The sequence below is a fragment of the Leptosomus discolor genome, chromosome 2 (genome assembly GCF_034619465.1).
Source record: "Leptosomus discolor isolate bLepDis1 chromosome 2, bLepDis1.hap2, whole genome shotgun sequence".
Lineage (NCBI taxonomy): Eukaryota > Metazoa > Chordata > Aves > Leptosomiformes > Leptosomidae > Leptosomus > Leptosomus discolor.
In genome coordinates this window covers 52,496,598-52,512,849 of record NC_141392.1, presented here as the reverse complement: position 1 = coordinate 52,512,849, position 16,252 = coordinate 52,496,598, and the positions used below count along the sequence as shown (strand labels likewise).

Below are 16,252 nucleotides of genomic sequence, written 5' to 3'. Positions count from 1 at the left end.
ACTGTTTCATCAACAGAAATACACAGGAGGTTTGGAAACCAGTCTTCCTCCTGATTACTGAAAACATATACAGCAAGATTTAAGCACTACCTAATTCTATGGAGGAATATGTTCTATTTATTGGTGATCAGTAAAATGTGATCTTTTGTTAAAATTAACCAACTACATTCAGGGTTATTAAATGTCATGATATAGGGGTGGACAGCCAGGCAAGAACATGAATATCACAGGTTTTAGCATTTCTGTATGTTATTATGCCGCAATTCATTAATGCTTTGCAGTAAGCATTACATGAAAGCAAGTCAATGATATGATGCATTCTGTTATTAACTGGCACAGTTGCTGGGCTGCTTTCATTTTGAAAAGAAAAAAAAAAAAACACCCTCAAACAAATAAAACACTCCAGGCCTGATTGTTTAGAAGATACCCTCTAAGCAGAGAATGGCAAGGGGAATGGCTTACCTTGCCTTACAATTATTTTCCTTCAACAAGTTAAGCTAACTTCTAGTCTGAGGGTATAATTTGTATTTCTAATTTATCTCTGTAGCTAAGCTTTATTTTTTTTTACTATTTAAAAATTCAGTACTGCACTCTGGAGAAAATTAAAATCTTTATGAGGTTTTAAGACATGTCCTATAGTAACTGACAGATTTAAGTAGCAAGCTGTCACCACCTGAAAGCTATGCATTTTTTAAACCTTAGCACAATAGCAATTACTGTAACTCCAAAGACATTTTACATCGTTCTAAATTCCTTATACTAAGTGAAAAGATGTCTACCGTTTTCTTGGCATGAGTTGCTTTTGTATTTTAGACACATTTGAACCAACCACAGACTTCCCCACAAGGCTTTTTACTGTCTATATTAGCAGATAAAGCCATTGTTATAATAATCTATTATCAGCATTTTAAGCTTCTTGCAAATATATTCTACCATGTACAGGGGATCCAGGAGGTACAGATACACGTGCTATGGATAAGCAATACGATACTAAGACCAAATATAAATCACCACAACTACAGATCTAAATCATCATCAGGGATTTTTGTAAACTAGAAATTACTTTGGGTGCCAGATAACGGTGGTACTTTTTTTTTTTATACTTGTCACTTCCCTTTCATGCATTCAATAGTAACTGCTGGTTTTCCTGCAACGAGGGCTAATGCAATGTTCAAAAACCAACCAGGTATTGCCAGTGGAATTTATGTTTCCAGTGACAACTACTAAGCAGTTTTAATACATTTAAGTGAACCCTGTAAAATTAAAATAGCAGTGGTAGATGGACTAGCACATCTCAACACAGATGACAGCAGCTAGTAGTATTTTAATTTCATCCATCTTTTGGACATGCTACTGTAGATGCCAATTCTCACACAATATGCCACTTAAAAAAGGTACCACAGAAACCCTTCTATAATCTAGAAATTTATTATAACTGTAAATTTGAAACAAATTCCAAGTACATAATACAAGTTTGGAGAAACACTGCTTTCAAACAAGAGTCTGTGTCCATAGTGAACCGCAAAGCTATACGCTATTTATTACTGTTTTACTGGCAACATGAGATAATTTTACTAGTCCTTTGGTAACTACAAGATTCACTGACAGAAAAATGTTGAAACTGGGCTCAAGTCTACTTGAAAGTATACTGCTAAGTACACTTTTACCTTCCTTTGAACAACGCTTAAAAGCCAGTGCTTTTCAACTCATTGCTTATGTGCTACCATCACTAAACTAGTAGACAGAAAATAACCACCAGAAATTCAGGTTCTGAGAAATTCGTAACACACTGCTACTGAACAATAAAAGTAGGCTTGACTAAAGGTAATTTTTTTTTCATCCTCTGTACCTGTTAAGCAGCCAGTTCCCTCAGGTAGGCATTTAAAAACAATAAAGATTTGTATCTGGTTTAAGAGGCTGAATTACTAACTTCTTGAAGTTCTGTAGTTTAATTTGTATATTTACCTGTTGGATACTTCTAGCTTTTGGGTTTCTTTAATCTTTAGAGGCCAGATTCCAACTTTAAGATTTACTTTTAACTTTCTCTTTTTTTTTTTTTTTTAACCTACAGGACAAAACATGCAGAATAAGCACTAGCAGACTGGCCTGAAATTTGCATGACAGTACACAGCTGTAACTTCAGGTATTTGTCATAGGCTGTATCAGATGGGATTGACACAGGAATAAATCCAATGAAAAAAGCAATTACTATAAAGACACTGCATACAAATAACCCATGTAAGCCAAGGCAGAACAATGAGGAAATTACATTATTAAAAGTTTTTATTTAGGTTTGGTCAGTACAGGTAAGATAATATTGGAGTCACAGAGCAATATGCATAAACAGGATACAACAGTTCTTAAAAACTGAGTAACTATGCACACAATTCATAAACATTCGGTCACCTAAGGAGAAAATGCACAGATGTATGGTGGGAAAAACTGTAATTAACACTGAAACTACTACAGGACTCCTTCAGTAAGTCCATCTTTTAGTGATAAAACTACTGTACTGGGCAAACTTGGCAGTCATAAACCCACAGCTATTATGACAAATCTTGAAGGTGGTGCAAGTATAACAACAGTATGAGTAAGAATGCCCTTACACAGCACAGGTTCTAGATATACACAGATTTGTACAGACATCATTTATGTTATACTTTATGGAAATAATTTCCATTTCAACTTCACATTAACTCATATAAAAATAACTTGAGCTACACAAACGTTCCTTTTAGCAACATTCAACGTAATTAACTGTTAAAATTTCCAAAGTGGCAGAGGTATTGAAGCAGAAAGAAACCCACAAAAAGGCAAAATTGTGACAAGTATGCACTAATTTAAACGGCTTCTGGACAGTATCCTCTCCCAATTTAAATGACACTGTATAAAAATGTTGCAGAAAAATGTTACAAAACTGAACCCTGCACATTTACACTGGAGTCCAAACCATTCTGGACATGACGAGAACCCACAGTTCTGTTACCTTTCATGCTCACTGTTTTCTCCTCTTGAGGATCATGGTTGGAGTCTGTGTCATTTGAGTGGTGAGTGAGAGAGTTTTCACTGCCAGTGGGAGAGTCTACACTTTCATACCCAGTACTGAGTTGGTTTATGTAGCTACCACTTCCTCTACCAGTTCTATCTTCAGAGTGGTTGGACAGCTTATTACCATTCCCTGGAGAAGCCGGGAAGTCATCTTCCGTGCCGCTACCCTCCCTATAAAATCCAGGCCCAGACGTCCGCTGATGGGAGGAGCTACCATTGCTTGGTCCGTTTGCCAGACGGCTGCAGTCTTTACCCACAGCCTCTCCCTGGTCTGTAGGCTCAGAAGATGGAGTCCTGCTGGTACCTGGGTTGGAGGCCTGGGACTGCTGCTGCTGGTACTGTGCCAACTGCTGGCGAGTCTCCTTCAACTGCTGCTGAAGAACTAGAATGGTACTCTGCATACCCTCTACCTCCTCATCAAGCTGGATGATGAAGTCATTCAATTCTATATAAAGAAAACACATTTGTTGCAAATACTTAATAGCCCACATATAGCTTCAATCTCAAGACAAAAAAATTAAAATCCTGTAACTCAACATTTCATGCTGAAATTTTTCAACAGACTTTTTCAGCCGTTAGGTATGCACTGGTTTCGATACTCTGCCTCTGAAGGAGGAAATGCTTAACTACCACCTACATGCTTTTTACTGCTACTCAGAATGTATGAGGAGAAATTACTTTTGAGCAAGAAAAGAGGGTATTTGGAGAATAACTCTATTCCAACAACTAATATTTTGCAAGTAGATCCTCGTGTATCTGCTTCCACTCAAGTATAAAACCTTAGCAGAAATACTGTAATCGTGACCATGAACCACACCTGTATATAATAGATCTGTATAATTACAAAAGCCTATTCAGTGACAATAAAAGGCTTTATAGTCCCATTCCAAGGAAATTTCAGCTGTTAACTGTTTTTATTCCTTTAAATCCTGCATAATAGGTCACTAGAAGATTTTCTTACCAACAAAACTGTTTGACTAATTCCACCAAGTGTTTTAGTATTTACGTCCCAAGAAAAAGGATTTTACATTTAGGAGCAAAACAAATTTGACTTGAAAAGAACCACTGACTCCCTTAAGTCTTCAATTGAACTGCACCATTGATATGATGGAGTAAATAAAATGCAAACTACTTGTTATTGTAAAAACTCATAATACTAGTTTTCTTCCTGCTATGGAAAAAATAATTAGGAAAATGGCTACAGCAGGATTATAGTTATCTTTGTTCACATGGGGAAGAAGCAGTAGGGGCTAAAGAACACCTCTCAGTTCTAGAGCTCAGTTTACTATACTGCATTCAAGAGCAGAAATCTTTCAAGAATGTCCACACTTGCTTCAATTGTGAACTTTATAAATGTAGACGAAGTGCATTATCTGCATAGTAGTTAAGTAGCAAAAGGGTAACTATTCCAACAACATATCATTACAGAGAGAATTATTTACATTAAGAATTCTAGTTACATTATTTCACACTGCTGCTTTCTCAAAAATACAATCCTATGGGGCAGGGAATCTATCCTTAAAAATACAGGGTATGTCAAACTTCGATAATGCCAAGTCTGTGCTATGTTACAGACTTTAGTTGAAAAACAAGATATCCAGGCTTATGTGATTTCTAAATAGCTCCTGTCCCAAGACTTACTGTAGTAATCAGATAACCTACTCTGTAACATTCTACCACAAAACCCACTGATTCTATGCAGAACTCAACTGAAGATTTTCTAAAATCTGCATTTTCCCCTCCATTTAAATTATGCAAGAGGTCAGAGTTTACAGGTAATTTCAATTTAGGTTTACCACGCTGTAGAATTTGGACTGCGAACACAATAATGAGGTATTTTTAGTTCATCTGAGTTACCAAAGCATAAAAAAAGATTTTTTAACAATGTCTAAGAGTAAGAAGTTGGTTTTTTTAAAAAAAAATAATTTCAAAATGAGTCAGAGTTAACAAGAAGCATCCTGTTCTCAGTGCATGCTTAGCTTCAACCAACATTAGCAGCCTTCATCTTACCAATTCACCAATAACGTGTGCAATCTAAACATTCCCTATTAAACAGCAAGACCTACCGTATTAAATCTAGCAATTTCAAATTCAAACGCTGCACTACTGGAGCTGCAAATCCCACCAGTACCCCAAAGTTAATCTGTTCTGTTTCAGGGTTTTTTGTTTGTTTTTTAAATTAAGACTACCAGTAAAGACAATTGTCATATTTTACTCAATATTGCCCTTTCATTCTGGCACAGATGTTTTTTATAGTATGTGTATCACCAGGAAATTAAATTAGCAGAAGTGCAAGGCAACTTCCATTTTCTTAAAAAAATCCCTTACCATCCTGACTGCTTTTAAGTTCCTCACTATATTTCTTCTGTAAAGCCAACTCTGCCTCAAGCTGTGCAATACGTCCTTGGGACAGCTGCCTTCCAAGCTCTTGATTCTCCTGGATAAGCATTCGACACTTCGCCATTAACTTTTTGCCTGTTTGGCTGCAAAGGAAAGAGCCATCTATCACAAAATGAATATAAAACCTTCAATAATCTTCCTCAATCACAATTACAGACAAAAAAGGAGATACAATTTCTGCATGTCACAATTCAAGGAACATTATGCCTCAACATAATTGTCATAGCAGAAAGTCTCCCTATAGTTACCACAAGCTGCTCCAATGTCAGTTGATCTTCCGTCGCTGTCCCATAAAGTGGAAGGCAAGTTTTATTACTGCAAATACGAATAAGCATGTTCTTTTTGGATACCAACATCTGGATTATCAGTATGCACAATCTTGCATATGCTAATTCTCAATGGAGTCAAATACTTGATTAAAGATGTGCCTTGTAATTCAAAAGATCAAGTACAGTATAATTCATTTTACATGTGTAACTTCTATGAACAAAAACCTTCTTTGTTTATTGCACTAGTAAAATCTAGCAATTCAACTTGGGTAAAGAGAAGAAAGTTGCTTGGGGGAAGTATTAAATCCCATGTTCATTTTTCATAGTGACATCAATTTTCCTTTAAGAGTCTTAGACATTCTTTTGAATGCTGTCCACGTACTCTTGTTTAAAAAATTAGATGTCTATTTTTCAATTCAACTTATATATTTGACAGTAATGTATACAGTCTGTTTCACGGTCATTTCTACAGTCAGCTTTTCCTAAGCACATCTTGCATGGTGAGAAGACAGTAAAATGTAGTTAAAAATTGCCAGGAAATTAAAGAAGGGGTATTATTAATCTACTTCCTTTAGAATGACAGATTTTAGATCATGAGTAATGATCATCAGAATGTCCAGTTTCTGACAGAAATGGGCAACAGGCATGAAGAAAGTATTTTGAACTGACAAGATTTTCTTTACTAAATGGGCAACATCACACATCTTTAACCTTCACGATAAAAACTGCATTGTAAGACATTATAGGAAGTAGTATGCAAATTAATATATAGGCAATACAACTGAATCCATGAAAGACAAAAAACCTAAAAGTCCTTTAAGACTCTTGGTCTGCCAGTCAGGATAGCAACCACCTTTTAATAGGCTCAGCAGCATAATGAAGCTGTCCTCTTCTCTACAGAGGTGTAAGCTCTACCAAAAAGAAAAAAATACCAACCCAAACTTGAACAGGTTTATTGTGAATTCAACGGCAGGACTTGCATTACTTTTCAAGACCAAGAAGGTCATTTAATTTTTTGATTGTGTGCTTTTAAACAAGTGACAAGGATTGAAAGAAATTCTGAGGATTAAAAAAGTAGAACAGGAAATTTCTACTACAATTCACAGCCATGGTTCTCTCCTGCAACCAAAATACCCAGAAAAATTTAAAATAATAATTTCCTTAACTACCTTTTAAGCATTCAAGCCTTAGACAACTTAAGTTCTGCCAACCTCGCCCCATTTAACATTTTCCGACTGACTTTCCCAAATCTTTCAGATGGGCTGCTCCAGCAGGAATCTGGCTGTGTAAAGTCCTGGAAGCCTGAAACTCTGCTAAAGGCAGCAACCTGTTTTCTTTCTTGATGTGATGTCCAATGCCAGGTCCTTGAAGTTTAAATTGTGCTGACCTAATACAGTCCAAGTCGCACACTTAAGATGCAAGTTTCCTTAGAGATGTTCATTCTGTGTAAAGCAGGACCACTTTGGAGATAACCAATGTGACATACCCCAAAAGTTATTAGGCAGACATGCAATGATCTTTAGCCATTTGCAAATTCTTGTTACTGTATTCATCATCACTACAAGCTGAAGAAATTGACAGTGCTTAAGTCATTTAATGCTTTTCTCTTCACAAAACAATGTCAACTGTAGAATTAGCAAGTACCAGTTACCTTGGAACTGGGACAATTTTTGAATCCCATTAATTTTGTCATGTTAACTCCTCCTGGCAAAACGTAAAATATTTATTACCTGTATAGAAATTTGCATAGTTACCTATAATGCTGTTTCTTCCCATCAAAATTTTTCCAGATGTTCTGAACTAGCATGGCACCAAGTAACCTTCCCTTGCCATTTACAAAAAAATGCAACACATGCAAGAACATAAAATTCAGTAACTATTAAAATAACTCCTATTAGCTGTAAAACTAAGTTTGGCATTGTTTTCACAAATCCTCTTGAACACACGTGCAACAAAACCTGTAAGAACATAAGTGGTTAAATTTTCAGAAGACTAGTGTTTGTTGTACTAGGCTTACTGCAAATGACATTTCTATTAATTTTTAGCCCAAGTGCATACTCCATGTTTAATGACAGCTGAAGTGGATCAGCACAGCCAAGCCTTTGATTATACACCCTTCTATTTCTCCCTCCAGACATCAGCAATGAATATGCTGCATAAACTTATCTATGGTTAAGGCCCAGAACTAAGACCGCTTAGGGCTGCAGTTAACTTGTTAGCCAAAGAACATCAGATGGGGACCTGGATAGGAGCACCATCTCTTTCAAAAACTAGGTCAGATGCCATGAACTAAGAGTGGTTGCATACAAGGATGGACAATTAAAGTAATTAAAGGGGGGGCGGGGGGGGGCAGGATGCAAAGAGAATGAAAAATCCTATAAATACTTTACATGAGTCAGCATTTCTTTACCTTCAGAAATAAAAATCAATAAAATCTTAGCCCAGTTAATGAGAAGAGTCTCAATTATTTACCAGGAAATGATTTTCATATGCAGTAGTGGAATACAGAAAATATGAATTAAGCATATTCACACCACTGACTTAAAATTACCTGATGCATATTAGGGTACGTTGTAGCTACAGAAACAACAGAACTTTCTTTTGATACTTTTGCTTCAAAGAAAGTGGCAAGTTACTTGTCCCTCCTCAGCTGTACACACACATTTAGAGCCTGAGGACTTAAGAAAACAACCAACCTGTATCTAAATGTATTAAATAATTGTCTGAACTCAGAGTTAAACAAGCAATCTGCATGGCATGCCTCTATCCGCACATTATAGTGACCTTTACAAACGCCTTGGTAACATGTTAACAATTTATTAATGCAAGTCTTACCTCTGTTTTGATGCTAGATCATTAAAATCTTAGATACTGCTATAGCAAAATCATTCCAGATGTATCACTTAAAAAGGTAACGTTTTTCTGAAGGTTTTTCTTTTGCTGTTAAGTCATTACTCGTGCAAAAAAAAATAAACCTGCATAAGTACACTACTCTTCAATCCCATATTAATCATCTGAAGCACAAACAGTTAAGATACTTCTGAGTTAAAAATACGTAATGCCATCTTGATAAAAGTCATCAAAACAGTTAAAATACATCACCTTCTGTGACAGCTGGATGTCTTTTTTTTTAATTTAAAACCAAATTTTCTAGGATCAGACTGAGTCATAAAATGTTGCCCAACTGTTTTGAAAATCAAAACCTCAGGATTACTGAATAGAACTCAATTCACTAAGGAGAAAAAACAAACACACAAATGCTATACCAGATCCGCATTTCGTTTACACACCTCAGACATGCACTCCCAATTGTCCCAGATCGCTACTCTTACAAGTAACTTGGGACAACAGAACAGAGGCATCAAGAGAGTAGCAAAGGGTCCTTCACTGATTTCACCAAGGAAAATGCATGCATTTAAGGTTTTTTGTTTGTTAAAATACTGACTTTGTTTTCAGAGAACGAGACAATGCAGAAGTAACAACCTGTTCAATTCTCGTTCATCCCAGGAGTTTCACAATACAACAGTATAACCAGTCGTGTTCCTTGAACTAAATATTACAACTATTTCAAGGCACATTTTATATAGAAGTGCAATACAAAAAACCCCAGGTGTACAAAGGAATAAAAACACCCCACCAACACTGAAGACAGTTGCCATTGTGTGCCTTCTGTATCGAGCATTTGAGATCAGTTCTTAATATAGAAGATCGAAAAATTCTCTTTTCTGCATGAAAATATGCAGCGAAGAACTTATCACAACCAGTTTTTCTTATACATGCTAGTTGTGATCAAATATGTATCGCTTCCAACAATTTTAAACCTGCAATTAGATAGAACGTACATTTTCGTACAGTCCTAATTTTGAGGCGTCCACCGTATTACCAACCATCCAGAAAACAGTTCATTATTAAGCAACATTGACTTAAGGCTCCATCAAGTGCAGAGCCCAAAGGCTAAACAGTCAAATGCGTACACTACCACTGTTGTGATATCAAATAGCACTCGTGGCTATTCAAAACTGGTTAGCAAGTAAACTCTGCAACGCAAAATTCACCTCATTGAGTTTTGACCCAGCAGTTCAGTGAACAAGCAGGAAGTCCACAGTCTTATTGGCAAAACTGACTTACAGTGTCTCTAAGTCACTAGGCTCAAGGTTAAGAGCGAAGCATATTCCACTTCTACATTTTACGGGAATTTTACATGTTCAATTCATGATTTATAATCTCTAGGTTCTCTCTCCTCCAAACTGTCTGTAGACACAGTGTGCCACAGACTTAAGACTTCTGTTTCTCCCTCTATTTTCTTCAAATAGGACAATTTTGCAAATGTCTACACGTTCTAGAAAAGATTTTTTTTCGAAGATGGCCATTTCTTCAGAATAGTCCGACGCCGTCAGGCCTCTGAAGCAAAGGGGGAGAAAAAAGCTGAAACACAAGGTTCATCTGGTAAGTTTTACATTAAGCATTACAAGCTGGACAGTATAAGAATGTGGCTTTTGCCTCAAAACGTCTGAGTCTTGGTGTGGAAACGAGTACTTGGCTGTCCCACAATAGCATTCTCGTAGTGGGACTGTCAGGGAAGTCTTGACTGGGGAGTATTTGTTTTGTTTACCTATCAGGCGTAAATTTCCAGGCACTCAGTTCATTTTGGGCTTGTTCCAGTTTGTCTTTAGTCTGTTCCAGTTCACCTTTCATTTTTAGGAAAAACAAGTTGATGGCTGGGTCCACCATTGTTGATCGTAGTTGGGCAACACTAGGCTGCTGGACTTGCTTGAGGTACTGAATCTGATTCTGCATAAAATAAGAAAAAAGACTGTTACTCGTACAACATTAAATAAAATTTTCGAGTCTTTTAAACAGAAATAAAAATAGTTATTCCAAAAATATTCCAAGGAAGCTTGCCTTCTTTCAACATTGCAACCTGAAAAAGGCAGGATAAAAACCACTTTTGCCCACCTGCACCCTATCAATGTGCACATTCACCAAATCCCCCATCCCACCACCTGCCAAGCTTAAACTTTCAAGGCCAATTTCCCACATTTCTGCTTCAAATTGTTTTCAACATGCCATTTTACATTTGCCAAAGCAACGACTGGAGCATTAAGAATTCTCCTTTTCTTTTATATCTGCTTGCACTCTCAGGGTGGGGGGGCAGGGTGTGGGGAGTACATATAAAGAGTTATCTGCTTAAAACAGATTGCTTGTCTCCATGTAACTTCAGAGAAAGATGTTAAGGAAACATTACAGCTAATATTGACAAGTAATATTTTAAAGCAACCACTAAAAAGGTTTTAAGTTTTTTCGCAAATGTGATAGACACTTACGATGCAAGTTTGCATGTTTATTTTAACAAAATAATTTAAAAATATTAACATCAATTAAACAGATTTTGGTTGAATCTGATTCTCTTGCAATAACCACGACCTAAAAGATATACAATTTTATAATTTATAACCCAGAAGACTTACGATATAGTCAGAATTTCAGGAGAAACTGTGAGATGATTTCTTTTAAATATTCAGTAGTCAAAACTTGTATGTCAATAGGATCACCTTTTCTGAAAGTTTCTTCTATTTTAATCCCATCACAACAGACAATCTTAAAAATGTACTAAACAGTACGTGTTTAGAATCCAGCTCATCACTAAAAATCACATCACCCTACACTGACAGCGTTCATTCTTAAGTTCAATTTATTATGCTCCTGGTATCACACACATTTCTTCATCAGCAAGAGGTGAACAAAATTACACGACATTAAAAAAAACATTAATTGGAAGTCAGGGGGTTTGCCTCCTGCTGCACGCACAATCCTGCAACCAGACTTGATTGCAACAGTTTCACTGACGAACAGTGCCAAGTATCACCAAGCAGAATGGAGGACAAGCGTCTCCCTCTACACTTTGCTTTACTCACGACAGACAGCACTGACAGACAGTCAAAAGCACTGTCAGTTTAACCATTTTCCTGTGTACACAGTTACTCTGTTATGGGGTCTTCACACAGCAATGGTGAAGAGAAAATATAAGCACAAATATTTGATTTACCTTAAAAACATGCAGTAGTGACCTCAGTCACTTCTTGATTGAGGACAACATATGTTTTAATTTATATATTATTAAGTAGCAACAATTCCTGGATTTCATTTCAAGTAAGTGATTTCAAAGGTATTGAAATAACTTACTTCCACTGACTCCAAATTAATTTGATATTATAAACATAAAAATATTTTAGCTACTTAAAAACCCCCGAAGTAATCATCATACTTTAAGTTTTAAACAGACAAACTTTCATGTGTCCAGAAAGAAATATAAAGGAAGTAAAGCACTGCATGAAATATTTTCAAGAAATAAAAGCACTCAACCCATCTACAAACATTACTCAGAAACAGGAAGTTCAAATTAAGATTATCCTAGTATTTCTGGAATGGCATTTTACACCCACAGGTCATTTGCCTCACTGAATGCACAAAATATTCTTCACTGAATAAATATCTATTTAATTTATTGTTATTGATCTATCTTTTCTACTCGCTCAACTTTCTGACAGTTGCACTACTGGAAGTATCTCAGTAACCTGTCAATTCTTTGTGAGGGCTAGCACTAGTAGAGGGTGAAAACAGCCAGTTTAACAGACGTCCGCACACATACAGACACTCCAGCTGGCAACATATTCCAGGAATATACTTATGCTACAGTAACATGGTTCCAAATCTATTTTTAGACAAGCATCATTGAGGAAAAAAAGACCACGTTCCTTATCTTACCTAGGCCCAGCTCCCTCCCTCTTCTACTGCCAGCCTAGGAACTGTACAGATTCCTCGGATAAGTAGCACAAAGAACTGCTGCCACCTGCTCCTCACTCACGCCAGAAATGCACTAAAACACTCAAGGGGACCCAGCCGATCCTGTCCAATGTCAGTTATTTAACAGTCTCATTTGGCTACCTCTAGCTCACACTCCTAGGCCAAGCAGAAAGCACTTGCACAGGCTCCACATAACACCTCAACTGTTATTCCTAAAATAGTACTGTAGAGACAATTTACTTAAGCTCAACAAACCTTACTCATTCCCTCACCAAACTTAGAAGACCATTTATCCCTCCAGCTTTTCCAACTCAAATTTTCTCCCTCTCCCCACAAGTGCCTTCTCCAGTTCTAACTCCAGAGTTCTCACTGCCAGGCTGGTCACCCACCCAGACTTAGCAACCTCTCCCCAACAGGACCCACTCCCAGAGCAAGCCTCCTAACATTTCCATCTACTTCCTTATTGCATTCATCTTCCTGCTTGCAAATCTAAGCCTCCCATTCCAACTCTCTCTAACCACTCTGGTACATGTCTCCTTCTGTTGGTATTCCAAGTGGTAAGGGTGGGGAGCAGAAGAGTTTGCCTGCAGTCAGGACCAACTTCAGGCTAGGGCTAAATAGACAGGAGCAGTCATGTCCAACGCCAGAGCCCAGGACACACCCACTAACACCCAAAACGCCTACTGGCTGTTCATATTCCCAAACATGAAAGCACGCACTAGCTGGCATTTTTCAAAAATCTCAGATAGACAAACAGGAATGAATTTTCACAAATAGAATAAAAACCTTGATGTCAGCTTTCTGCTGTAACCCAAGGCAGGAGAACACTGGAAGTAGTCTATTTAGAGGATATCAGGCTGTGTGGGATTTTGTTTGGGTGGATTTTTGTTGTTGTTAAGACAGACAGTAACATTTTCAACCTCTCTGCTTCTCACATATTCTTGCAAACAGCTGAATCCTTTCAGCTGAAGTTGTCCAAAGATATTCACAAAGAACAGACTCTCTGACATGAAGAATTTAACAAAACAGAACACAGGTGCTTAACAGAAAATGTAAGCAATCTGAAGTAGTACAATTACATATCCAGCTTATAAGGAGGACTAGGAGGGAAGAAACTGCCTAACAAAGAAGAGAAAAAAACACAACGGAGTCGTAACCTAAACCACAAGTAGGTTAAGAGTAATGACTGCTTGGGTACTACAGTCCAATTGCACCCACAAGAAGCTTCCACTCATTGTTCCATGGAAAACCTATTTGACTAGCAAATATTTCCAAATGTCTGTCCACTTATTGACCTGCAGTAGCTGTGCAGCAGCTTGGGAGGGGGTTATAGCCTTTCCCTGAAGTAGCAGTAACTCCATCACCACCTCTGCCAGAAATAAACCTTTTTGTAGGAACAGCAGCCAATGCCTTACCCACGCTTCCCTAATAGCAGCAACCTCTTCTAGGAGGTTGCGCCTGCTAGGGGGAAGGTAGCTCAAGGCTGCTGCTGACAATAGGACACATAAGGCATTAAACACCAAAACTTCAATCTAGCCCTTCAGTTGGCCACCCTAAACTACGCAGAGTAAGCCTGCCACACCAGTCAGACTCTCAGTAAGCTCCCAGCTCAAAAGAAACCCACATACTCTGCTGCTAGACTCGGCACAGAGCACGAGAGAGAATGGAGCTATGCGCTCAACTGCCATCTTGTTTCTTCAAAGAAAGTACTGAAACAGAATCAGGACAATGATTCTGCTACTGCTACTCCGACGTGCACACCTACACTTTCAAGACTATGGCTGGTGACTTTTATAAGCTGAAATAGGTTTTGGTGTGTTTTACCTTTTTAAAAGAAGGGTACAAATTAAAACAGCAACTAAGACAAAGTGCATCACACCTTATTTTAAAGCAGATTTTATATTTTAACTAGCAAGGTGTTTTACACACCAGCAACCACAAAACTCACTTATGCCTTTGTCAACTACTACCATTTGAATATGGTATGGTATTTTGATGTTTTTATCCATTTAAATTTGAATGTGACCCGAGTGCAGCAAGTTGTAAGTATAAAACAAGTCCCAAAAGTACATTAAGAGTAATATCAACAATGAGTATTAGATTGTAAATATTTACCTATAGTTTTCAAGAAACTTGACACCATAGATGTTCAGTCCTTCTAACTAAGATGTGACAGGAAACTGTCACTGGTACATTTTATATGTAAATATGGATGATAAAAAATGGTTAACTACACTAAAAATAAAAGTTATTTTATGGACTAAAAATTAGACACATCAAATAACATCATATAGTGAATAATTTTTGTTCATTTATTAAATGATTTATCAACCTATAGCTTAGCTTGGCATCTCATCCAACATGATTTATTTTGCTACTGTTACTTTATTGGAAAAAAAGCTATCTAGTAATACAAACCCAAGTAGTCCTCCAGAGCTTCTTGAAACTACCTGCATTTAAACTTGAAAACACTTTAAGGTGCCAATGTCTCCATTATAGCTTTTACCCCCATTCGTCAAGGGCGTATCTTCCTACCTCCATACACTATGGAGGAGATTACATCCTTGGTGTCATTCATCTGTCCATACCTAGGAAGACAGAAGCCACTTGGGTATGTATGTGTTTGGTTTTTGTTTCTTTTTGGTAGATTGCCCACCTCTCCCCATCCCCACCCCCCCGCTGTGGGGTTGGTTTTTTTGTTTGGTTTTTTGTTTTGTTTTGGTTGGTTGGTTTTTTTGTGTGTGGGGGGGTGGTTTTTTTGGTTTTGTTTTTTGTTTGTTTGGTTTTGGGTTTTTTTTTTGGTGTGGGTTTGGTTTTTTTTAAGTACACTGAAATTAATAAAAGCTCTTCAGAAGTTCTTCTGAACAGATGTTCTGGAAAGCCTATGCATCACCAGCTAATCTATAACAAAGTGCAGCAAAAAATCCTACAGTCTTCATTATCTTGTCAAAATTCATAGTCTTAGATACTTGGAATTGTCTAACTCATTCTTTTTGAAATAGGAAGAAAAGCAAAAATAGTACACACAAATTCAGTATTGGTGAAAAACTTAAATTTCTTTTTTTTTTGTATTTATTGTTTCAGCTATATGCTCAGAACTTCAAATTAAAAACCCCTCTTATTACTGGTGTTCCTCACAGCAGAATTTACCAGTAAAGCTAACAAGAGAAGCAGGATCAATACAGTAGTCACACTACTAGGGAGGTGTTGCAGTATACTACCAGAACAGATCTTCATTAGCATCCTGCGCTGCATTAGAGGAGTGCTGCCAACAGGTCGAGGGAGGTGATCCTTCCTCTCCGCTCAGCACTGGTGAGACATCTGGAGTACTGGGTCCAATTCTGGGCTTCCCAGTACAAGAGAGACATGGACATATTAGGATGAGGCCCACAAAGGGCCATGCAGATGATTAAGGGATTGGAGTATTTGGCATACAAGCAGAGGCTGAGAGCACTAGGGCTGTTCAGCCTGGAGAAGAGAAGGCTCAGGGGGATCTCATCAATGTGCATAAATACCTGATGGGGGAGTAAAGATGGCAGAGCCAGGTTCTTCCCAGTGGTGCCCACTGAAAGCACAGAAGGCAATGGGCACAAACTGAAACACAGGAAATCCCACTCAAATGTAAGAAAATACTTTTTGCTGTGACAGTGGTTGAACATTGGCACAGGTCACCCACACAGGATTTGGAGTCTCCATTCTAAGAGATACTCAAAACCCAACTGTGCACAGTT

The 16,252-nt window shown here is 37.6% G+C and overlaps 1 protein-coding gene across 1 annotated transcript in view; it reads right to left on the bottom strand.

The window, feature by feature from the left end:
* Window positions 1-2,265: 2,265 nt before the first annotated feature.
* WTAP (WT1 associated protein) overlaps window positions 2,266-16,252 on the bottom strand; it is a 28,552-nt gene continuing 14,565 nt past the window's right edge. Inside the window, exons 6-8 of the mRNA XM_086482380.1 lie at window positions 10,330-10,508; window positions 5,377-5,531; window positions 2,266-3,493 (exon numbers count right to left, since the gene is read on the bottom strand). Coding sequence (XP_086338506.1) covers window positions 2,910-3,493; window positions 5,377-5,531; window positions 10,330-10,508 — 918 coding nt within the window. The 3' untranslated portion in view covers window positions 2,266-2,909. The remainder of the gene's footprint in view (window positions 3,494-5,376; window positions 5,532-10,329; window positions 10,509-16,252) is intronic.